Raw genomic sequence first — 26,107 nt, 5'->3', positions numbered from 1 at the left:
AGGGAAACATCAGACAAACCCAAGTTGAAGGACAGTCTATAAAATACCTGATCAGTACTCCTCAAAACCGTCACAGCCACAAAAAACAAGGAAAATTTGAGAAACTATCACAGCCAAAAAAAGGAGCCTAAGGGGACATGAAAACTCGTGCCAACAGCGGGGGAAGTTGTGGGGGACACGAAGTATGTGGGAACACTGTATTTTCCACTCAATTTTGCTATGAACCTAAAACTGCTCCAAAAAACAAAGTTTATTAAAAAACCTAAATGTAACGTGGAATCTTGGGTGGGATCTGGGCACAAAATAAAAACATTAGGTAAAAACTAAGGAAATCTGAATAAACTATGGACTTCAGCTAATGATAATGGATCGATATTGGTTCATTCCTTGGGACAAAATGGACCCCAATAACGTTGACAATGGGGGAAGCCAGTGTGGAGTACGGGGAACCCTACCCTCCGGGTTATCCTTGCAACTCTTCTATAAATTTAATACTGTTCTAAAATAAAAAGTTTACTACCCACCCCACCCCCCCCCAAAAAAAAGAGTGCAGCTGAAGTATTTCCAGTGGGCCAGCAGGAGGGAGGCTGGTGGACAGGCAGAAGACAGCACCTCTCCCCCTCAGACCCCCTCATCCACTGCTCACTCAGGACAAGGCCATGGGGCCAGCTCGAAACGGCAGCACTTTACAAATGACCTTAACTAGTATAATACTTTTTAAAAATTACATTTCTCCCCCTGGGGACCACTGGGTGCTGTTGAATTCTCTGGCTGCTTTCCCATCAGCTAAATACTGTGTGTCTAGCAGTCAAGAACACGTGGGGAAGAATGTGAGGCAGTTCTGAGAAAAGCAGAACTTGCTCAATCCCATCTGTAACCTGCACTGAGATTCCAAAGCAGCCACTGTCTGTCTCCGACATCCTTGTTCAGCCCCGAGGCGCCCTCTCCTACCCCCACGTGGGGGCCGTGGGAACTGTGAGCTGGGCTGGGCATCCCAGGAGGAGCAGGGTGCCAGGTGTGGGATGGGTACCCCTGTCCCTGGCTGCTTTTCATTCCCCTTTGAGACCTGTCTCCATCCACCAAGGGCTGTGGTTACCCAGCAAGCAGAGGAGGGTCTAGGTGGATTGGCTTGTCATGTTCCCGTGAGGACATTTTACCTGGGAACCACTGGGCAGGCTCACAGCATGCTGGAGTTCCCTGTCATTTTCTTTTCTATTATGTTTCTGTTTAGAGAACTGACTTGATTGATAACACTGCTTTGGGGGCAGGGGCATCAGTGAGGAAGTACTACAGACTGGATTTTTTGTCCCCCCAAAATTCATATATTGAAATCCTAACCCCTAATGTGACAGTCTTGGGAGGTGCTTAGGTCGTGGGGATGGAGCCTCAGGAATGGGATTAGGTCCCCTGTTAGAGAGACTCCAGAGAGCTCCTCACCTTCCACCACGGGAAGTGGGTCCACATCCAACACTGAATCTGTCGGCACCTGATCTTGGACTTGAACCTCCAGAACTGTGAAAGAGAAGTTTCTGTTGTGTATGTACCAGTCTATGGAAAGCTGTGACGGCAGCCTGAGCAGACTGGGACAGAAGGTAACACCCGCTGCAGAAGTGGGTCCACAGCCCTGAGTCACGGGCATCTGGGCCTCCCCGGCACCAGCGGAGGGACAAAACCCCAGGAAGCCTGGAGAGACCTCACCTTTTTGGGGCAGGTGTAAGGACACTCACCTGGCCTCTCAACGTCCTCAGCTAAGAGCTGAATGAGTGACATTCTGCCTGAATCCCCTTGAACCTTCACCCCAAGCCAAGGCGTCCTCGCCTCCTCCCCTGTAGATCGCAGCATTAGGCATCTGTCCTGCCGGGGTGCAGGTCAGCACCGGGGTCAGGACCCCCAGGGCCCTGCTCTACTCCTCGCCTGTCCACAGCGTCCTTCCTCTCTCCAGCACCCCAGCTTCCCTTCCAAGACCATCTTCTCCATCCCACGTCTTGCTGTTCTCTTCCCACTCCCACTCCCTCCAGCAAGAAGGTCAAGAAGCTGGCAACCCTCACAGACCCTATTGGGTCCACACCACACAAGCCGACTCTGAGACAAGCCGTGTCCTGCCGTCTGTGCTCCTGGCTCAGGGTGGACACCTCACCCCAGCTTAGGACTTGCTGAGCGGGGAAGGGGATGTGTGCCCTGCAGCACCCTGCACAGGCCAGGTGGCACACGGTACACGGGGTCCCCAGCAGCAGCTCCGAGGCTCCCGCTGAGCTGGCCGAGTCTGCCTGCAGCCGGCTCGCTGAGCTGAGGTCCTTCCCCAGCACGGGTCCGGCCGCTTCCCTCAGACCGGAAGTCAGTCACTGCACTTCCCCACCCCAGCCTGGATCCCCAAGTCCTCATCTTTGCCCTGAAGTCAGCATCAATCCAGGCTGTGTTAAGTGGGTAAGATAGGGATTCTACTCCAAAGAGGCACGGGACAAGCTTCGAGGAGAATGTTGAACTTCCAATAAAAATTACTATAACAAACATATGGACACCAAGGGGGGAAAGCTGGGGGGGAGGGGGTTAGTGGTGGTGGGATGAATTGGGAGATTGGGATTGACATATGTACACTAATATGTATAAAACAGATAACTAATAAGAACCTGCTGTATAAAAAAATTAAATTAAAGAAAAAAAACCATACTGGACAACACTGGCTGTCTTCTAGAATTTCGGCTTCCAGCAAAACCATGCAGCATTCCTGGTTGCGGGCAGTTAAGCCTTTGCCACAGAGCTGCTGCCATGTGTGTCCACTCCTCTTCCAGCATCAGCTCCAGGGACGACAGCTCCCCCTCCACCCGCCCTGCCCGACGGCAGACACTGGGCTCGTCCCTGTGGAAGGATGTGTGGCCCCTCAGGGCACACGGCAGCCCTCCCAGAGGGCCAAGGTCTGACCCATGCTGAATTCCAAAATGCTCAGACCCCAACACGTACTCTGCTGAGGAAAGCGGCCCCTGGCTTCTGGGGAGCCAGTAGCTCGGGATACTGTGAATTAACTCAACGAATCCAAAGTCACAACCCCTTCCCTCAGGCAGGGGACAGCGGAGGCCAGACCACACCCTGCCTTCATTCACTTATGCAAAAGTATTTCTTGAAATGAAGGCAGTGTCCAGCGACAGATGAGTGGATAAACAAAATGTGGTCCATCCATACAATGGAATATTATTCAGCCTTAAAAAGGGAGGAAATCCTGCACCTGCTACAGCACAGATGAACCTGGAGGACATCACGCTAAGGGACTAAGCCAGTCACAGGAGGACACACACCATATGATTCCACTTACATGAGGTACCCAGAGTGTCATATTCATAGAGACAGAGAGTAGAAAGGCTGCTGCCAGGCTTGGGGCAGGGAATGGGGGTCACCGATGAACAGGTTCAGAGCTTCAGTTCTGCCAATTGAAAAGAGTTCTGTGGATGGATGGTGGTGATGGTTGCACACAATGTGAATGCACTTAATGCCACTGAACCACACACTTAAAAACGGTTAAGATGGTGCATTTTGTGTTATGTGCCTTTTACCGCCGTGTCTTTTAAAAAATGTTTACTGAGCCTCCACCGTGTGGCGGGCACTATTGTGGGCAGTGCTGTGCGCACGAGTCACGGGTAGATCAGCACACAGAGAACAAGACGCTTCCCAAAGGCCTTGAAGATGGTAATACAGGATAATGCTTCCAGCGAGGGGCTGGGAAGTGATAGTTCATAGTGGGGGCTCATGGAAAGGCCACCGGAGGGGAGAGGTCTGCATGATGGGATGGAACCAGCCTGTGAGAGGTGTGTCCAGAGCTCACCCCAGAGACGACAGACAACACAGAGGCCACCAAGGGGCTGGTCAGAGAGGAGGGAGAGGGGGGTGCAATTCCAGGCCTTGATACCACAGATTTTATTCCCCACACAATGGAAAGTCACCGCAGTGCTCTGAGCAGGGAAGGGATGCAGGCTGGTTGTTCAAAGGGCCGCTCCACCCCTGCGCCACCGTCCCTGCTCACCCGGCCGCCCTGACAGTCCGTCCTTTCCCAGGCAGCTCCGTCCCCACAGTGCTTGCCCTTCAGGGGTTCAGGTATGTTCCCTCCAATGCCCTGAGGAGCACAGCCATCGACGGTGGCTGTCGAGCCTCCACGGGCCCTGCTCTCCCTGGGAAGGAGCCCACCCCGAGGCATCTGCCCTCTACCTCGCGGGCACCTGCTCCTCCACCACTCCTGGCTTCCTCCACCAGAGTCTCCAGGACCTTCGCATCGTTCTTCACGGGGCTCGTACCTCAGAGGTGGAAGCATTTCTTCCGCCACTAACCAAAAAAGGTCATTTGACCCCAAAGCACTGGCTTCACAGATTTCCAGCAGAAGCCGGGCAGAGCTGACACATGGTCTCTGCTCCACGTGATTTCCAGGAAAAGTTTCACCAAATCCATAGCTGCCCTGACCCATACATGCTGTTCTCTGACACTTTTTCTTTCTGACTTTATAAAACAGCTGGTAGATTATTTTAAGTTTCAGGAAATGGAAGATTCCCCTGCCAAATGGATCCTAAGCTCCTCAAGGGCCCAGTGTCCTTCTGGTCCCCAGCCTTTGACCAGACTGACACCCCTCAATGCTTGCTGCTTGTCTGGGGCACCATTCTGAAGACCCCCACCTGTGGTGGGCTCAGTAAGGCTCACCTCCAACTCCCGGGCCTGCACCCTAGATCATCCACGATGGCCATAGAACATGGCTAACTAAACCCCAAAGTGGCTGCAAGATCACTTTTCAAGCTGCTGGTAACACAGCTGAAGCCTTTAAACAGTCTGCAGAGGGAGGATGCAGTGCCCTCGGCAACAGCTCTACCGCACTGCCCTGGCCCCCAGCAGGCTCACAGTCAGTGAGGCTGTCACTGTGTCCATGAGCTCCAAGGAGTTGGGGGAAGGAGAGACAGCTGCTTTGAGGCTCGTGGAGGATGGTCATCCAGGGAGGAGGTTGCACTTGGAGCCCAGGTTGCCACTGTCCCGGAGAGGGGGTCTCCAGGTGCTGATGGCAGACTGAGCCCATCCCCGAGAGGACTTGCCCCCAGAGGGGCACTCACCCGCCCTGGGCCCGTCTCTGACCCCCAGGCTCCCTCATGCCCTTGGGTCCTCCCGCTCCTGGCAGAGGGACGCCTGGCCAGCTCACAGGGACTCACTGCAGGTCTGTGGCGCAGGCTCTGCACTGTGGTTTCAGGTTCTGTGGCACCTCGAGGGGGAGCGGCGGGCAGGCCCGAGGCCTGGCTGGCTCCTGGGCAAGCACCCTTTGTCCCAGGAGAGCACATCTCATTTTATTCCGTAAGAGTCAATAAGCATCCCCCGAACACCTGCTGCATCCCGTGCCCAGCGCCAAGGACCACGATGGGAACACACCTGAGGACAGCACAGCCCCTGTCCTCTCGGAGCTCTCAGGCCCACTCCACACACATGCTGGCTGAACCCAGAACAGAGGTTCCCTGGATGGGGACCCCAACCCTCAGGCCCCAACTTCTTCCAGGAGGAGCATGAGGCCTCAGAGGGCTTGGCTGTGAGATGCTGGAAGACAGCCCCCGCTGCATTTGCCAACTCATAACCCAGGAGCCAGAGCTTCTGCCCGAGGCTGAGGCGGCAACAGGGAGGGGAGACTCCATTAGCAATGCTCTAAGGGGCAGGGCTGGCCTCAGGACCAGCTTCTCTTCCCGCAGGGAAGGCTAAAAGGTCCTGCACCAAGGACCTTTGCTTCAAGGAGGTCAGCCTCCCTACGTAACAGGAGGCCATCGTGCCACCCACCACACACATCCTTAGCCACACAACACACACCTCAACACCCATACCAACACAGGCAGACACACACAGATACACACATCCCAGCACACGCATCTTTACTAACACATGCATCAATGCACCAACACACACGACCACACACCGCACACCTGACACCTATATCAACACACACCCTGCACACCATTACATACATCTCAACACACACACCCCTACTAGCATGTGTCAACACACAAATATGCACTTCCCCAAACCACACAGCCACACCGACATATCTGCAAACCCCGATCCCACACCCTAACCACACCGCAACGCCCACACACACGTACCGAGCTTCGTATCCCAACTCACCCTCACCCGTACACACCAATACACGTACCCAGTGCGTGCACATCCACTCCCATCCCAGTACACCCACGGCCCAACACACATCCACCCCGCCCCACACACACCACCACACGGTAATACATCCACCCTCGGCAACTGCATCCAAAAAATTAAAGCGCCTTACAGATATCCACACAGCAACACCAGCCCAAGACAGCGCGACCACTCGCACACCAAGTCATATCCCAACACAGACAACAAACATTCAGACACACACTAGCCTCCCGACATACACACACACAGTCACAACTGCGTGTTGAATGCTCTATTCCCAGAAGCTAGGGTCAGTTTGAACCTGCTAAACCCCCTACACCCACGACAGCAGACTCAGCCCCCCAGCGGATCCCGGGTCCTTCCCTGGGACCACCCTAGGTGGGTCCAGGGCACAGTGACGGCCCAGAGCATTCTGCTCGGTGCGGCCAGTGCGAAGTGGCCGCTTGGTTCAGTTTTTAGTGCCACCAGGAGCGACAACAAAGAACCTGGCAGCCCCTCCTCTGGAAGGCTTCCCAGATGATAACTCGGCCTCCTAATTTACACCTCGGAGGCCGGTGCTGACCGGGAAGGAGGAGCAGGGGAGCCTCTTCCCTTTCTCTTCATCTGCCCATGGGGGCTTCCCCGCTCCTCTCTGGAAAGAGTCGGTGGCTGGGGACAGCTGCAAGCTGGCGCCAGCCCTGTGCCTCCGCCTCCTGTCCTGTTCTCTGGCCCACCACCCACACTCAGGCCACCTTCCAACACTGGCCTGCGCAGGAGAGCACGGAGACAGAAACAGGACCGGCAGAGCGTGGTACAGCTGGGAGGGACGGGGGAACTGAGACTCGGGCAAGCTGCACAGGAAGAGAGCTGGGTCCTCTGTCACCAGGCCCTGCTCCTGGGGCCCCATCCTCTCTGTCACCCTGGGGACACGGCCGCCAGACACTTGTGACTTGCTACACGTGTGACCTTGAGTAGAGGTTAGGGGATCCCTGAAACCGCAGCTTTGGGGAGTCACTTTAAGGCTAAGTGTGCAGCTTGGGCCGGGTCCCAGTCGATCCTCAGCAGAGCTGAGCAAGCGCGGGGCCACCCCCTTCCTTGCTTCTCTTCTGGAAAAGATGCGAGGACAACCTCCCCCGAGACACAAAGAGAGGGAAGGAGTACTTATCTGAGCTTCCCAGAGCCTGTCCTAACAGGGCTGATCTTGGCCAGTGTGGAGCGGGACATGGGGCTGGCGAGCTGGGCTTCTGCTTTTGGCTGCATTCACCCCATCCCCAGCACGACCCAACAATGGAACTAAAAGGCAAGAGGTCAGACAGACGTGGCTAGAATCTCAGCTCCACCACTTCCTAGCTTTGGAACTCAATACAGTTTACACGGCTGTTGACAGCCTCTCCTCCGGCAGACTGCAGGCTCTAGGACACGGAAGCATGGAGAGGCTAAGGAGCCCTTGCTGGGTCTCACAGCTCCTGAGGGCCAGCACTGGAGCCCTCCACCATGACCGCAACGCTCTCCACTTCCTGCAGCCCTGCCAAGTCAGCCCCCAGGAGGGGAAGAGCAAGCCTTGAGCAGCACTGAGGGAGGGGCCCTGGCAGTGCCCCTCCGGTGGCAGGACCCTGTCTCCAGGACATGCAGGCCCCAGACAGGGAGAGCCGTTGGGAAGGTGCCCAGTGGGAAAGGAGCTAAAAGAGGGTCTTCCCAGCCCCACCGGGCACACCGGGCCCCTCAGAGATGACACGACCTCACTGCCTGCTCGAGGCTCAAACACAGATCGACAAGAAATCCCCAAATCCTTAGCATCTACAAACCCTAGTTCTCTGCTCAGTGGATGAGACCCTTGAAAGTTACCCTCAGGCCGTGGAAACATTTGGGAAGGGAGAGGAGAGGAGGGGAAAAGCAAGATGAAAGGGGTCTCAGAGTCTTCTAGACTTCCCCACCCCCACTCGCCAGGCCCCGGGGAGGGGAGTGAGCTGCCCAAATACCCCAGCAGGGTGGTTAAAGCCTGACTGTGTGTGGAGGTCGAGCTCTGGCTGAAGTATGTGCTCTGCCCGGAGCCGTTTCTTAAACATTAGAAAATGCACTTGTCTCTGGGTTAATAGCCAGGCTTATGATTATGACGTTTTCATTCACAGAAAATAAAGGGCAATTGAGGTCTGATATGTACCAGAAGAAATTGTTTCCACTCATTCTCATAGTGGGTCTGTATTTAGTTCATGACCCACCATCCAAAAAGAAAACTGGCACTGTCTGCAGTGCCCACCATCCTCTACTGACGCTGGACATTTTGACATATGAGGTGGGTACAGCCCGCCCCCCCCCCCGACCCCCGATGACTCACCTGATCCTCTGTGGGACAGGTATGGACAGTTCTGAAGTCAGGTTAGTTTGGGTAAAATGCAGAGAGCCTCTTTCCCAGTGTACGTCTGACAAGCTCTCACAGGCTCTACCTGCAGGGTCCCAACAGGAGTCCACACTCCACCTGACACCTGACTCGTGCCCTCCCCCCACCCATGAACCACTGGCGACAATGACAGGGTGGTCAGGGCAGGTGAGCTGGAGCCGGGAGCCTGCCCCTCACTCCCTGGTGTGGAGCTCCACCCTGCCTCTTCCTGCTGCCCCCCTCAGGGCTGGCCCCTGGTGTGGGGTGACCAGCTGCCAGGACATACATGCCACAAAGCTGCAAGCCCCGACAAGCTCCCATCTGGCCCCCTTCTTGGCCTGAGGGGTCGTCCTCAAAAGCACCAGTTGGACTCTCCCCAGGGCCTCTTCTGCAGCAAGAAAGTGATTTCAACTCCAGTTCACAGCCAGGGAGAGAGAGGACAGCTAGCTGCCGCGGCTGAGCTGGGGATGCTTCCCCCAGAAGTCACCGAATTGGCCAGATTCCACAAACGGAAAGAGTTACCTGCCACAGGAGCTACTGAGGTGACTGGGGAGGTTCCGTCACCCTTTCAGGTCCCTTGGGAACAAATATGGACACCAAGGCAAGTGCGTCTCCTCCAGCCCTGGGGCGGCCCTCCTGTGCATCTACCCCTCTTGTGAAGGACTTGTGCTGGATCCCAGGCTCTGGGCCTCTGGGCACTGCGACCTATCCCTATCATCCTTGAATCTCCAGCATCTAGCACATTGCTCGGTGTTCAGAACCTACTTAATAAGCATTTTGTCCTTGAATGAAAAAATGAATTAATGAATGAACAAATGAATGAATTTATGAATGAACAAATGAGTCACAGAGTTGCTTGGTGACAGGGAACTACCTTGAGGGAGACAGATTTCAATATAACCTTACGAGGAACTTTCTCAGTAAAATCTCCAGCACTGGAAGAAATGGCCTCAAGACACAGCACCCTCCTGGGTAATACACATCTGCAGCTTCAGGGTTGCCAGCCTGTGACCTGAGATTCCACGTCGAGGAGTTCCACTTAGGGAAATAATTGTACAGATGATCAGAAAGATTTAGGTGCAGAAATGAAAAAATGGAAACAAGTTTTCTACTATGCTCAGTAGATCACTAGAGGCAGATTTTTCCCTTTGCTTCTCCATATTTCTAATATTTCCTCAAGGAACATACTACGTGTATGAAGCTTTTATAAAAGGACAGCTATTACTAAAGAACAGGAGTGTGCAAAGGATAGCCCATGGGACAAACCCTTCTGTCACCTGTTTTTGTAAATCAAGTTTTATTGGAAACCATCAAGCCCTTTCATTTATGGCAGAATCGAGTAGTTACAAAAGATCCCACATGTCCTGCAACACTTAAATTATTTATTATCTTGTCCTTTACAGAAAAAGTTTGTTGATCCTTGTGTTGAATATTCAATGGAAAAAAATATGTGACATATATTTAAGTAAAAACTATACCATATAGAAGACTGTGCATGCAGTATGGTCCTTTTTTGTGAAATACATCTTCAAGTGCACAAAAAGGACTGGGCAGGAATGGACTAAAATGTCTGCAGTGGTTATCTCTGAGTGGTAAGGGCACATATATTTAAAAATTATTTTTATTTGTATTTATCTGTATTTTCTCAATGTCCAAGATGAACAAGAATTAATGTAGGAGAAAAATAACAATAATGTCATTAAACAACAAAAATAGCAACAAATAAGTCAGTAAATGTCCCTCTAGGAGGAGACCAAGTGGCAAGGGTTTGAAGGTCACTCATACAGGACATTTCAGAGGTGGTCAGGCCCCAGCTGCCAAGGCTCCCCCCACACAGGGATTATTTTATGTCACACAGCAACTTTGCTGAAGGATCACTACAATTTTTCAAGGCAAATTACTTAAAAAAAACAACAACAACCCTGAAACACCTATTTTAGCAACAAATTTAACAGAATATATTTAGCAATAAAGAGAAACATGTATCTGTCTTGGTCTTCAAGGAAACAACCACTGCACACGTTTTACATTGAACTAAACATAAGCAAGCTGGAAATTTTCCAAAATACCTCTCAAGATGATTGAAGACAACCGAGGGTGTCCAGAAACCACGATGACAACCACTGAGTTAAGAGTTTCGGGACATTACTGTAATGAAGAGACGAGAGCGCCACGGAGGGGACCTGTTTCGTCGTACATCAAAAGGCTTTGGAACTGAGGTCAAACCAGAGGAAAGGCACTGGTGTCCGCCTAAGTCCCAGCCCAGCAAGGCACCTCCCAGGGGAGAGAACGGATCCTCTGTGGCATCCTCTGCACCCAAGGCCCAGAGTAAAACATCACATTCTCCCCAAGGTGTGCCCTGCTTCCAGCAAAAGCTGAAACATGACCCCACCCTTTGAAAGCAAGTGACGAGGCATAGAAAGCCAAGCCCACCCACTACCCACTTCCTCCTGCCAGCACCTGGCTGGGCACCCCCAAGAGGAGGGGCCGGACCAGCCAAGGAGTCAGCTTGTGCTGTGCCTCCCACGTCTCTCAGACACATGCCACATGTCACACAAAACCCCAAGGCTCACAGCAACGAAGAGGTGGGTCCCCCAAGAAGCCAGGCCCTGGACAACTTTCCCTTGGTGGGAAAAGAAAACAGGCCCGGGCACGTGAATTCCACCCACCGCTGCCCCTGCGCACAGCACAGCTCCCTTAGTGCCTTGGCCCACCCATCAGGTAGCCGTAGGGAGTGTTCAGGCATGTACTGTTTTGGAGTTCTGCAGCCTTTTTTGAAGATGTGGATCAGGGAGAGGATGGTGGCAAATCTCTGTGCTTAGCTCGGCCCTGTTTGTCACCAGCCAAGCCACCCAGTTCTCCCTCCTGCCTCCCAGCACATATTAGAGGCACGATATTCATTTCTTACATTATGTTAACAAGCCCCATTATTACAGGGTTGTCTCGGTAACTAACCAGGACAGTCTTGGCTGGCTCCACACCTTTGCACCCACAGCATACCAGGACTTAGGTGAAAACAGTAAGTAAAATGCAATACAAAATAAATAAATGGAAATACAGCCCCAGGAAATTGAGTGCTCTCCTGACAAAGAAAAGCTACACCAGATCTGGCTCAGAATTAAGTGGAGAAGCCCAGCAGAGAGAAAAGCCACGCGCACACCGAGGAGGACCTGCTTTAGCTACACAGCTCCCAGGGGACCCCCGAGCCCTGCTCAGGTGCCTTGCCGCTCAGGTTCTGCCCAAGAAAAAAGGCCCAAAACTTTGCCCAAGACCTGCTCCCCTGAGCTCTTTAGGGAGGGCCCACGGCTTCCTGAGAAGGGCTTTCCAGATGGCGCCTGGCGGCAGCAGTGCCAAACTCCACAGCTTAAGTAAATGTTGCCGTCGCCCCGTCCTGCCAGGAAAAGGCATGGGGGACCCAAGGCTCCTCTCAGCTGCTGTGACGCTTGCTTCCTGGAGAGAACAGAGAGTCCCCCCCACCACCTGCCTCACACCCTGCTGGGGAGCCCCCTTTCCTCAACCATTTGCGAGCCTCACTGCACCCCCTCGTTCCTCCTCAACACGCCAGCCCGGTCCACACAGGCGGGGGAGGCGCTGTCACATGCCAACAGAGGAGAGGGAGGTGAGGAACCCAGAAGGGCAGCAAGCAGGCCCAAGGGTCACAGATGGCAAAGGTTCCAGCCCAATCACCACGAATTTGGGACGTTTGCACAAATCCAGTCTCCTGATCTCTGCAGGTGTTTCTCCACCCCTACCATCAACGCTCCAAAACAGCTCGACAGTTATGGGAGTTAGGGCTCACTCCTCTTCCAACCTCACAGGCTCAGAACGCTGCAAAGTGCTTCCAACACGGATCTGCCCCAGGCCTCCCTCTGCTCTCCATCTCAACATCCCCAAGTATCCCAGCGGTCTCCCCCCTAGAATCCAGGGGAATCTTGAAGGCCAGTAAAATAGGAGGCTTGTTGAAGCTTGTCCCTGTTTCCACCCCTGAGACATCAGGGCCACCTACTAGAACCTCTTTAAGCAAGGAAGACTTTCCTGCTTTACCCTCTCAGAAGCGTGCTTCTTATAAGGGGGCACAGAGCTCCATGTCAATGAAGGGATTCGAAGGCACGAGCAGCCTGACGGAGAAGGGGTCTGGTGAACCCAAGCTGCCCTGCAAACAGAGGCTGTCCCTGCTCTGCAGCAGCGGCCGCTGGCGGTACTGACACATTGGGCCTATGTTCCCAGGTACCTGATGGCATAGCAAGAGAGTGGGTGGATGAAAGGTAGCTCATGACACCTGCTTTTGACCAACAAGCAGAGGCCACACTGTGGCCATTTGCAAAGCAAACTGCTAATTCCAGCCCCAACACACCCGAGGTGGTGGCCAGGACCTGAGCCCGAACCTCCCATTCCAGTTAACGGCAATCACGCAGCTAATGCTTCATGCTCCATTTTGAAAGTTGACTGTTTAATTCTTTGCCTCATTGTAACCTGTCCTTAGCTAATCCGTGTTTTTCTTATTACCATTAAATTTAGATTTAAATGAACGTTTGTTCCTTGTGTTAACATGAGTACAGAAGGAGCACACCGTGGGCACCTCGGGCTCCCTGAGCTCTCCGGGCAGGAGCGCAGCATCCGTAGGAGCACAGGAGGGACATGAAGGTGGGCAGAGTGGGGCTAAACAAAGGCAGGGCTCCAGTGACCCTGCGGCAGGAATCAATCCCTCGGACAGAAGACAGTGTCCTGGTAATCTGGGAATCCCCAGGAACGTAGAGGAAAGAGGCTTCACTTCTGGGATCTCGTGTCACACATCTTTTATATCACACTCCCAATCTGAGGACTTTCAGAGCCAGAACGATTTCTCTCTTTCTGAAATGCTAAGTGACAGCACCATCGGGCAGCCCCGTGGAAGTGGGATTTACAGCTCCGCGCAAAGGGGTGAGAGAGACAGCCAAGGCCCCAGAGTGGCACTGAGTGTTCCCAGGCACAAGACAATCAAAGGGCACGGAGTGATGGGAAGTTTATAAAAAGGAGCTGCTGTCAGGCGTCTGACCCCCACACAGGAGGACGGTGAGGTGAATCAGCATCTGAGGGCTACTGTTCCCCAGCTCCAGCACCATGCCCGGTGGGCGGACCGCCCCCAGATCCAGCGGAAAGGTGGGAGACCAGAGGGAACCCACCTGGACCCCTGACCTCTGCCCCACTGGACACGCCCCAGGAGCCAGCCCGAATCTGGCCAGCCTATTAGCCCAGGCGGGGCCAGCTCCCGGGAGGCAGGGCCCGCCAGCATCTGCCCAGGCAGGGCTTCGGCACACACAGCGGAGCCTCCTCCGTAAATCTCCACAAACACGGCGGCCGCCTGCACACATTTCCACATCGGGACGGAAAGGCTGCATATGGCGCTCAGTTTTAACAGCTGAGCTTTAAAAAAGTGCAGCTTTTCATCTCACTGAACCAGCTCCCAAATTAAAGGGTGGGGGAGGGAGAGAGAGGGGAAAGGAAAGAGGGGAAGCCAGAGTGGGCAGGGGGAACCTTCCATGCTAAATTTGATTTACAAGGAATTTCAGACTAGTATCCGCTCAAAAGGTCCCCCTGGAAAATGAAATAATGTTCCCTGTTTGTCATCCCCAAGTTTACTAATTTCAAGTTTTTAATTTCATCTTTTAAAAAATAATTTTTCTTTCTTCTGTTTTTAATAAAAATGAAGGAGTCTATCAATGAGGAAATCACTCACATGCCTTAGATTGGGTTAACGATTTTTAAGCAAATTTTAAATGGGATTATTGTTTTCCAAAGTTCTGCTCAGCAAAGAGATTAGTGGCCACAATGCCCAGGGGGCGTCCCCTGGTCCTTTTAATTCCCTGCCTGGAGGTGGAAGGTGCTGGGAGAGGAACGGGAGGGAGAAGCCTGATAGGGCAGTTTTCCTGGAATTGCCTGGAAACTTTTACTTTCTGTTTCCTCTGCTGATAATGACTGTCTTCGGCTCTGCAGCCAGCTCCCCTCTCCCCCTCCCAGCCCCCTGTTGCTGCATGCCATCCCCAAGCTCCAGTATAAAGTTTGGCTTTTGCAGCAGGAAGCAGCTGGGCCAAGCAACCAGCGAATGATAATGACCTCAGAAATCTGCTGTTCACTCGGCAACAATAGGGTGCTCAGTCTACTGGAAAATTGTGTTCATCAGCTAACTCTGCTCAGTTACTAATTGACATTGCCAAATATTTTAAGAACAATTGGAATGCACAAGCAAAAAAAAAAAAAAAAAATGAAGATCTTAATCCTCAGACTTAAATTTTTTCTTTTTCTTTTTCTTTTTTTCCCTGCTTTTGGGTGCCCGGATTTGTTTGTGTGGAGCAGGCAGTGGTTATCATGAATGGGGGCAGGGAGGAGGAGCCACATGAGAAAAAGAGGTGGAAAAGAAAGAAAATCTATCATATCACTATACACCCAATGTAAATGCAAGGGAGCCCTGGATAAAGGCCTTTGATGCTGTGGTCAATGGGCCAGCACAGGATGGAGACCCAGCATTTCAGGAATGCAGCTCAGGCAACAAAAGAAGACCCCGCAAGGCTTCCAGCCCAGCTGATCAAATAATCCTTGTCCATCTCAAAATATTATACCAGAAGTAGTAGGGGTTAACAATATTTTCATCTTTGCATCTCTTCCTGGCTTTCCGTTGATCATGTAACTTAGCCGACTTTAATGAACAGAGGGTCAACACATTCAATTACCCCTTTCCCACCATCAACACTTCAATTAGCCCCTCTCCAAAATTATGGGGAATGCAGAAGGTAACTGCCCTGTTGGATGTAATGAACAGTATCGTTTCTTAGTACATTAAGTTTTAATTATTCTGACCATGATTTCCAAAGCAAAATCTAAAGAAACAGAACTTTGGTCGTCTTCTGACTCAGGGTATAAAGCTCGAATTGGAGCACAGTCTTAGACGAGGTTTTAGGGAAAGATGCAGAGATTAATGCCATCGGAGCATTTGCACGCGAGCCAGAAATGAGGGAGCATCAAAACAGCTGCCCCACTTTCTAAATGTCATAAAAGAGTAAAATTTATAAGCTGCTGCTTTCCAAATAGTTTCCCTTTGCATTGTACACGGAGGAAGAAATGACATCTACTATGGTGTGAAATTATTGGTAAGTCAAATCAACAACAACAACAAATAAAAAACAAAGGGGAAAGATGGGGAAGTGATCTGTATGACTGGTCTTGTCCATTTTCTGTTAGAAAATATGACCTCTCAATTTGTCAAAGGTCCTAGTTTTCACAGTTGATCTTAAGCTTGGTTCTCAGCAGTTTGGAGAGCCAAAGAACAAACACATTTTCTGGTTCACTGGAATCATTTTCACATGTTCACTGATTCAAACATTCTTTTGCTCACATAACAAACAGCTGCATCCCACATTAGCCTAGCCAGTGACAGTCGCCCATCTCGGCAATAACTGTTTGATTGCAAACTTGACCCCTTCTTCGTCTCGGTCTGAGCAAGACATTTTTAAACAGCCACTCCGTTCCAATCCTCCTTTGCAAAGAATTACATCTGATAACAAAGGACGTCTCTGCCACTCATTGTAAGCCTTCTTCTGGAGATCTGTTCTAAGAGGCTCTCTGTAAAAAGGTTTTTTATGATGAATTCAGAACTACTATCATGTTAAGAGCAGCGATTTATAAAGAAGAATTCATTGGTTAAGATCTGAAAAAATAGTTTCTCAGGCCCTACTGACCCAGTTTTCAACAAAAAAAGAATCAAGTGATGCAAATTAAGTTTTGAGACATTGTTATGCAGTCTGAGAAATTTGTAAAACCGTGTTTTTGCAGTTATTTCTTAATAGAAGCCTTAATAAGTACTTCTTTCTTTACTTAAGGGCTTAAAGATTTTTTTTTTTCTCCCCTTCACCTTGCAGGTTTCTCTCTAACAGGTAATAATAAAATACCTATTGTGTCAAGATTTTTATTTAAATGCTTATTTTAATCACACTTTATACAAGTCAGACTTGTTGAAGTAAGAGGGAAGACTAACCCGATTTGGTTAAGGGTCCTAATCCCAGGAAAACCTGAATGGCCCAGGCATGCGGCTGATTTGGGCTGCATATTGGTATGCCATCAATTTTCCTACTTAGTCAGAAAATTATGGAAGTGTCTAATTTGAATATGAAGAAAACAAAGAAGTCAACCAGAAATGAAAGAATCAGTATTCACAATTGTACGATACTTCAATGAGGGAAATAAAAGTGAGAAGATAACCACAACTCAAGTAGAATTCTCCTTTGAGTCCCAAGCCCGGTTGGTTCTTTTAGGCAAAATGGGCTTTTTTCAACAGAGTATTTAGAGATATGAAAACAACAGAGATAAGAATAGCATGAGGCTATCACTCGGCCAGAAGGTGAGAAAAACACGGTAAACACGTCATTAATAGAGCCGAACATTTGGTGTCGGAATATTCTGCTGAGACCTTTTCATTTCAGCAGGGCTGGGAGAGGGAGGAAAATCTGTCAGTGTTAACTCCACGTCACTCCAAAAACTTAGGAAAGCCAGTATGCGCTCTGCTTTCTGCCCCAGAAAGGTCCCAAATCCCAAAAATCGTGAGATGACACTCTGCAGGGAGAGGAGACCTCCTCACAGGAGGCCAGAAGTAATCCCTCCTGACAGTAGGACACCTGGCACTTTGCTGCCTTCGTGCACAAAGATCCATCTCAGAATTCCCGCCGTCAGGCGGTGACACTGGAAAACCCTTCCCTTGCAAGTTTTGGGCGGTGGTCACTCCAGGCAGTGTGGCCTAGCCCTCCGTGGTGCTGGAGTTCCTCATTAAACTCTTTCAGAGTGTCCCACTGAAGTGAATTGCAAACAAGGCTAGGACTCCAGGTGGAGACAGTGTGTTTCATGGGTGTTTAAGCAGCGGCATTAAGTGCTATCGGAATCTTTGGAATGTGCAGTGCAGATTTATGTGTCTTAACAATTCTTTACTGGTTTGTAAGAAGCCACCAGACTCACACTTTATTTTAATACTAATTTTGTCCTAGAAGAAGGGTATACTGAAGCATGACAATAACAACACAACTAAGCTGGCATCTACTTAATAAGTGTAGTGGTGAATTGCCTCTAATACTGAAATATTTATTGAAACTGAGAAGGGAAAAAAAAAGAAAAGGGGAAAAAAAACTTTTTAAAAATTACCCTCAACAGTGTGCTGCCACATCTTTAACAGTGGGCAATGCAGTGCCTTGAGGTGCCTCAAACTGTCTTTCATTTTCTAGACTTAATGGCTGATTGCAGAAATCAATGTTGCCATTAGTAACAGGGTATTTGTTATGGCATGATTTCCTCTGTTGTTAGGCTGCAGAATGATTACAGTATTAGCGAGATGCTTTCTTTATAAAGGGCTAGAATATAACTTTCAATTTACTATCCATTAGTAAGGGGCTTTGGAAATATGGATGAAGGCAACAAGCTTACCTGCTGTTAGGTAGTGATTTTAATTTAGCTGTCTTAGGCTAGTGAGTTTTTTTTTTTTTTCTTTCTTTTTTTTTTTTTTTCCCCTCAAACTGGGCCAGGAAGCTTCAGCATTTCACAGACATTTTGATGACAGATTTTCTGCTTTGCTATTTTAGACCCCAAAGCTGTATCGCCCGTGTAACACAGTACAATTTAAGACATGAAGTCGCGCATCTGTGTTTCAAACCTCTGTGCTTCTCCAAACCATCAGAGGAGAATGGTGTGGTTCTTCAGGTTAGAGGCACCTGACAGATGAGCCAAGTTGTACTTTTGAAAGGGGGCCGGAGACAGGTTTGGTCTAGGGAGAGGCAGTGAGGGGCCCAAATGACAGAATTATGGGCATATACTTGGGGGGAGAGACGGTGAGGGTCTGAACTTACACATTCACATCCACATCCACGGATGGAGCCAAACAGCAGCTCCCGGGTTCCAGGGGTGATGGTGGACGGGGGTCAGGGCATGAAATGGGGCCAGGTAATCACAGGGGAAGGTAGGCTACCCCAGCTGGCAAACATAACAACTGGCCATCTCCACCACACGGTAGGAGGATCAGCTTACTTTCCTGGTGGCCAGTGTTCAAGGGAAGGTCAAAGAGTTGAAAAGATAGCCTTCCCTTGAGGCAGGGCAGACAGGCAAGGTCCACATACAGCACGACGCCACGGTGACCTCAGAGCTGACTCTGAAGGGCAGCGAGGACCCTTCCCCACCGAGGCTGGTGCAGAACCAGGCCCCGGGGCAGGGAGGGCCCTTGCGCCAGCCGCTGCTCCCCCATCTCCCCTGGCAACCTACCTGAGGAGGACGGCGAGGAGGGGTGTGGGCTGTCCTCCTGGGCGCTCCCGGTCTGCGAGAGCCCGCCTCCGACCCCGCTCTCCTCAGTGATGTTGGAGGAGCCGGGCGTGGTGGAGCGGCTCACCGACTGGGACTCCTGGTCACTGCCCGAGCCGCGCCGCTCATCGGGGCCCCCGTGCAGCCCGTCCTCGTCGCCCTTGCGGTCCCGCTTGTGGACGCGGGAGTGCACGACCACCTGGTGGTAGGTGCGGAACACTCGGCCGCAGTCCGGGCACTCGGTGGGCTTCTCTTTCAGACTCCCGGGACCCTGCAGGTTGTACTCGAGAGCCTGGTGCAGCCCATGTGACAAAAAATCCCGACTGCCTTCCAAAGGGTCGAGCGTACTTGGCAGGTCTCTCTGATTGCCCGCTTTAGTGCTGTGAACCAAATCAGCAGGCATTTTCTGCTTGGAGCCATCTGCTGCCACTAACACGTACTCCCGCTTCTCCTTATCAAACAGAACTCCGGCGTTTGCCAAAGTGTCTTCGTGGTTGCGCTGTAGCTGGTGCTCTTTAGACAAAAAGCCATGCTCCATGGCCATGCCCCTGGCCATGAGCTGCCAAGCTTGGTAGCTGTTCACGGGGTCCATCTCGGCAGCTTTCGCAGCTGCCTGCAACCGCTCGATGCAGCTGGATTTCAATGGTGGCACGAGGTTGAGGCATCCCAGGAGGGAGTGCTTGTCGCCCTCGGGGACGCCGTGGGCCATGCTGGAGATGGGGGTCAGCAGCTTCCCCACAACCTCCTTCTCCTTCATGGGCATCTCGCCTTTGCCGTAGAGCTGGCTGGGCTCGCTCAGGCTGGCTTTGTCGGCGGCCATGAAGCCACTCTGCAGGCAGGAGAGGTACCTGGAGTACAGGTTGGCATGGGCCTCTTGGGACATGCTGCCCATGGGCACAGGCACCTCGGCGTCGCTAGGGGACTTGTTCTTCACTGACAGCTTGTTGAGGTGGACCTTCATGTGGTTCTTCAGGAACCAGGGCTCTTTGAAGCGCCGGCCGCAGATCTGGCAGCAGTGCTCGAAGGAGTCTTTGTGCTTCCGCATGTGGCCCTTCAGGAACCACGCCTGGCTGAACACCTGTCCGCAAACCTCACAGCGGAACTCGTTGGCCGACTGCTCCCCGCCGCCGTTGGGGCCCTGGCCCTGGGCCGACTCAGCCGTGATGTGGGCCTTCTCCACGTGGCTGATGAGCTCCTCCTCCTGCGAGGCGGCGAAGTCGCACAGCGTGCACTTGTAGGGCTTGTGTAGGATGCGGATGTGGCGGTCCAGCTCCTCCCTCTTCTTGAACTTGCCCTTGCAGAAGGTGCAGCGGAAGCCAGCAGCGGGGGTCGCCGAGTCCTCCTGCACACTGGCCGGCTTGGGCGAGGGCACCGGGTTGGCCATGTCGGGCACGCTGTGGTTGGTGGGCAGAGCCAGGTTGCAGGCGGCCAGCGGGGTCTGCTGGGCGTGCGGCAGGGGCTTCAAGTCCGGCCGGGGCTGCAGCAGGCTGCTCTTCATCTGCTTGTCCCGCAGGATGGCCCTCTCCTCCAGCTCGTGCAGCAGGCGGTTCTCCTCGCGCACCCTCCCGCGCCCCTTCCCCAGGTTGCCCAGCTTGTGGGTCCGCAGGTGAATCTTGAGGTTCCCTTTCTGTGCCGCCCGGTGGTCGCAGTACGGGCACTTGAAGGGTTTCTCGCCGGTGTGAGTGCGCATGTGCAGGGAGAGGATGCTGTTGAAGCGGAAACGCTTGCCGCACAGAGGGCACGGGTACTTGCGGTTTTTGCGGGCGTCGTCCTCGATGTCGCTCATCTGGGACATGATGCCCAGGTTCTGCCCGTTGAGGAACTGCTGCAGGTCCACCCGCCCATTGAGGCTGGTGTCCACGTCCCGGCCCAGCTGGTTGGCCAGGAGCGCCATCTGACTGCCCATGGGCTGGCCACTCATGGGCACGTGGGCCTTCTCGTCGAGGGGAACCGGGGTCTTCTCCTCTGGGTTGGGCCGCGGATGCAGCTCTGGGAAAGCATGGCTGAGCTGGGAGGTGATCTGGTGCAACTTCTGACTCATGGCATACTGGCCGTTGAGGACGGGGCTGCTCAGATGGGGCTCAGCTTCCGGCGCCGCCGAGGACACTCCAAGGCACAGACTGGCTTCTTCCATCCCTGAAAATAAAGAGAGAGTTCAGATCTGTGCCAGGTACCGTGGCGCAGCGAATCAACAGCATCAGCTGGTGGGGAATTTGCATTTCATGCCTTACCTACACAGAATAATGCTAAGGAATTAAAGTCAAAAACAATAATAAAAAAATGAATTATTAAATGCCAATTATGCAATATGGCATTGCTCCTCCAATTTGTTTTGGCGATAGATCGTCTTCCTTGTATTTTCTATTTACAGACTGCAATTATTCATTCACATTTAAATTATTAATGTTTTACCACTTTCAACACCTAATAACAAATCAAGGGTCTACGTGTTAAACTTTTCCTCCTCTCCCCGCTTGTAGCACCTGCACCTGTTGGTTCAGTTCAAAGTTTGCCATAGAGCAGAATGGCTTTAACTGCAAGACCAAACTGACTCACTTGGAACTTTTGTTTCTGGTTACTATATTCAATATGTTCGCCAGTCGGAGATGAAAGAGATTATTTTATGATTTGGCAAAAAAAAGAAAAAAAGAAAAAAATCCAACCCAATGGCACGATATTTACTGGTACATAATAAAACAAGATAATGTTTTGGGAAAAAATAAAGGACAGGCTTTAGAACAATAAAAGGGATTTTGCTTTAGTCAACAAAAAGTGCAGTAATATCTCATTAAGCTGATTAGTATGCTGCTTAGAAACAGTACTAGGTGCTGTAACACATGATTATAATCATAAAAATCCTTCAGTGTTTGCAAGGAAGCATTAACGAGGTATATTAAATTTTAAGGAGACTGCGAGTAGCGGCTTTGCAAACCTCAGAGATTAAGATTTAACCCTTATGTTACGAAACACTGTTATTTTGTCATTTGGTAACTGTGCCCATCCAAAGAAGTATAAATTATCTCGTGATGGAATCTTAGTGGATTCGTGAGAACTGCTCAAATTTGGGTAGGGGGTAAAGACTTACACCACAGAACGCGCTTTTCCTGTCCTTCAACTGGCATGATATCTGCGGCAGGAACTGTGATTGGGCTTAAAGAGATCTTTTATAGAAATAGATAAAAACCAATTAAAATCCAGGGACGATGCCATAGGAAGTCTCAACCAAGTTTGAGTGTTTTTAATAACTTTCCCAATATACAGTAATGAGTACAAATTGTACCTGCAGTAGTGTGTTTTGCAGAAAATTAGAACTCAAAGCTGTTTGTTAAACACTAACACTCAAAGCTGGTCTGCATAATTGGCTTTAATAGTCCTCTCTGCCCCTCTGCAGCCTGTGCAGAATGGCTGAAGCCAGGCCATTCAGGGGTGGGGCAGAGGGAACAGCTCCCTCCACATCAGAGCATGTGGGGAGCTCAACTCTGACAGGCAATGAATCCATGCCTGGGCTCCTTCTATTTCCAGATCTGCCTTCCACTTGAAGGAGTCCAAATTTGTTTCCTGCCACTGGAACAGTTATTGCACATCCATCCCCTTTGTATCCCAATGTTTAGATGCGTTGGCCAGCCAGGCGGTCCAGGAGTACCGCTTAACCCCAGCCAGGACTGACTGCTGGGCCAAGCGATCCCTCAGGGGGACCTGTGGGGACAGAGCTCAACTATGGAGGAAGCACATTCAGCCCCGGTGGGGTCTGCTGCCTGCTGGGCTTCCTGCCAGGCAGACCATGCATGGATGGAGGGTCTCCATTGGGAGACCTGACTTCCTTGGCAAGAAGACAGAGGCTGTGAGTCTGTCTTGCAAGAGAGGAGAAGAAAAAGACATGATGTTTATTTTCAGGAGGGAGAGAAACTGCAACCATGGTGCAGGGCTGACTGTCCATGAACAACTATACACACTCACACACACATACAGGCACACGGTCACTTGCAGTAAAAGAATGTTTCCAATTTCCATCTTTTCTTTTGGTCTCTGGTGGCAGTCTACACTCAAAAAAAAAAAAAAAAAGAAACCATTTTGGAGCCTGGTCAGAAAGGAGTAATTTCTCATGGAGATTCTTACATTCATTCAACAAACTTGCTGAGTTTCCAGAGTGTGCCAGGCCCTGTCCTTGGCACTGAAGACGCACTGGTTGACAACAAGACTGTGCGGCCCCAGCACTCATGGCACCCGCTGACCAGCGGGGAGGAGCAGGCCCAGTGTGAGAAGTTGCTGGAGCAGGACTGGGGCCTGGAAGGGCCCTGTCTAGAGCTGTTTCTCCACCTTCAAGCCCCATCCAGCTGCACTGGCTCCTCTCCTGAGCAAACATGGATCATGACCCTGAAGCCACTTGGGAGAGCTCAGAATTCCACCCAAGAGCTCTGGGGAAGTTCGGAAAGTCCAAAGCCAACATGGATGGCCCACTTCCAAAGACTGCCCGGTTGGCCAGCTCAGAAGACGTGAATCCAGGAAGATGGGCTATTTTCAGGTTACTGCTGCTGAGCTGAGGCCAGTTCAGCAGGAGGGAGAGGAGGCTGAACGTGCAATACAGCAAGACTGCAAATCAGGTTGGATGAGCGGCATCAAGTTGAAGACCACCCCCCACCCAGTCACGCCGTGCGGGTAACCGCTCAACTTGTCAAATAATGAACATGGGGTGTTTTCAAGTTAGGTTTGGAGATGGAATTCTTTTATTATGCCCCCAAATTTTTTTTTCAGAGTCAACAAAGTTTTTTTTAACCCCCTTTAAGCCACCGGTCTTCAGGTGCCATTGTTGAACTCAGCATGTTCGAGAATGTGCAAAGGCACAGGTGGCTCCTTCCCCCCAAGCAGGTCTCACCTCACATATCCCCTTCTCACAAAGGCCCTCCATGTCCACCTCGTCACAGAAAACTTAATCCCCGCAGCCTCTCTCTACACCATCACCTTACTTTCTTCTTCATGGCACTTACCACTGGGGCAGTTTTCTTGTTGACTCTTTTACAGATGTGCTTTGCTTCCATGCGGGCAGGCTCATGTCTGCCTTGGTCACAGATAAAGCCTCAGGGCCTAGAGCAGAGCTGACTCATTGTAGGTTCAGGACGTTCTAACTGAATGGATGAGTGAGTGAACAGACCCTATAAACACAGCCCATAAAAGAAGGCTAACCTGTAGTAGAACCATTTTCACTCCAACTTCATGGGATTCAAATTCAGCTTTTGCAGAAGTCCTTGAACACCCAACAATCCGAATCTGTCAGAGTCAGAAGGGTCTTGGGCTCCCACCCAGAACCTGGGGGTTCAGAAACAGCTAAAGGAGAGCCACGCCCCGACACCAGCTCTTTCACTATACGTACCCACGGTGGCCATCTGGGCTTGGACCACTTCTGATGGCCCAGCTGCTGGCACTAGGAGACAGAGAGCAATCAACCCCTTCAGAACTTGATCATCCATCCTGGGATCCATGGGGGAACCCAGAATTTCAGCAGAGCTAGCCAGCTCACCAGGAGATGCTCTGAGGATTACGGCCCTCAGCCCCTCTAATGAGCCCCAGCAAAGCCTGTGCCGAGCCCCACAGTGAGGCAGGGCCACGCCTGGCGATCATCTCAGAAAGCTCTGTGAGACCTGACACCCTGTGATTCCACGAGTAGGTGCAGGTGCTGCCATGGGTCAGTCATAACCAATGCCAGCTGCTAGACTCAGAGCAAGGAAAGGGAGTGTGAGTTCTTGGAAAGAGCAAGGGGTAATTGGTGTGCTGTCCCTGGGCCAAAGCAGCCGAGGCAGGACGAGCTGGCCCCAGGCCCGGCTTGGGACTCGCAAAACCTGGGTCGGCCCCAATTTCTCCAGGCTTGACACTTAATTCCTCTGGAATTCATTTACCCCTTATCTCAGTCATTCAGTAAATACTTGCCCGGGGCCTTCCATGTAGCTTCCCTCAAGGGCCTCTGGGTCCAAGGGGCCAGTGCAGGCAAGGCCACCAGTAACAGGGAAGCAATGAAAAGACCCCAGAGAGACTGAATCCAAAGTTTAGAGAAAGAAGAAACCATTGCAGACGAGGTATATAGAGGGGTGTGTGTGTGTGTGTGTGTGTGTGTGTGTGTGTGGAGTATGACCGTGTTGGGGGAGGGGCAGCAATTCCCTAAGTGGAATTCCTCTAGCAAGGAATACAAATGTGTACCCTGGGAAACTAAGGGATCACTTGTCCTACTGTTAAAGGACTGGATCCAACTGCAGCCCTAAGAGCTCAGGGGCTGGGAGGTGGGGCTGCGTGCGGGGGGGCTCGGCGTTCTGATGGAAGGTGCCATTACTCCTTTTCCCCAGCCCTCCCGGAGCAAGCACAGGGAGAACGCCTTCTCTTTGGGACCACACTGCTTCCTCACAGGCCTGCGGTGAATGTGTTTCAGTGTCCCTGGCAGGGCCACCTGCCACAGGACACTCGCCTGTCCTGACAAAGGGGACAGACATACATACCCACACGCAGCACTGCCCCGAATGGTCACTAATACCTGGGAGCACTTTATCCCAAGTACCCAACCCATCCTTCATTCCCCAGTGCTGGCTCTGGAGCCATCACCCTGTATTCCAGCAGGTGAAGGACCCACTTTAAGAAACCAGGAGCCAGCACAGGGTGGGCCATGACCCTGGGCTTAAGGCAATTGGGCAGTTGGGACCTTCTGAGGAACCTATACAATAACTCATCTGACCCTCTCACTTAGGTAGGAAAACCCTTAGCACAATCAAAAGCAAGTAAACAAACTACTAAACACTGAGAACAGCTCACTCGGCCTTCAGCTCATGGCCCCAGCCCAAAGCATAGCAGGAAGATCAATAAGCCCCGGCTGACTGATGGAAGGAACCAATGCGTACGTAATTTTCCAGACTGTGGAGAGGCAGCTGGACGTCCTTACTGAGACTGGACAGGGGACACTGTGAACTGTCAAATCTGGTGCGTCATCCCTCCAACATAGAAACACTACACATCCCACCCTAGTCCTGATCTTTCCTGAGCCTAGGGTCATGATGGGGCACCGGGGCACTCAACCCTACTGTCAGTATTGAGGAAGACCCAGGCTTGGGCCTGAGTCCTGGCCGCCATGGCATTCCTCACCGTGCAAATGTGTGGGCCTACCCCTGAACACAGGCAGGGGCCCCAGCTGAAAGCTTCTGAAGGCTAGAGGGTTTCTCCTTGAGCTGTGCAATTTCACATTTCATGAAGAGGTTATTCTCAGCCTATGAAACCCACCATTGGATGCACATTATCAAAATACATTCTGTCTCC

The 26,107-nt window shown here is 51.5% G+C and overlaps 1 protein-coding gene across 1 annotated transcript in view; it reads right to left on the bottom strand.

The window, feature by feature from the left end:
* ZNF536 (zinc finger protein 536) overlaps window positions 1-20,951 on the bottom strand; it is a 228,384-nt gene extending 207,433 nt beyond the window's left edge. Inside the window, exon 1 of the mRNA XM_061173614.1 lies at window positions 18,782-20,951. Within this exon, the coding sequence (XP_061029597.1) occupies window positions 18,782-20,951 (2,170 nt within the window). The remainder of the gene's footprint in view (window positions 1-18,781) is intronic.
* Window positions 20,952-26,107: the final 5,156 nt, after the last annotated feature.

The sequence above is a fragment of the Eubalaena glacialis genome, chromosome 18, assembly GCF_028564815.1.
Source record: "Eubalaena glacialis isolate mEubGla1 chromosome 18, mEubGla1.1.hap2.+ XY, whole genome shotgun sequence".
Lineage (NCBI taxonomy): Eukaryota > Metazoa > Chordata > Mammalia > Artiodactyla > Balaenidae > Eubalaena > Eubalaena glacialis.
The sequence above is the reverse complement of the archived record's forward strand: the minus strand, read 5'-3'. Positions and strand labels throughout refer to the sequence as shown.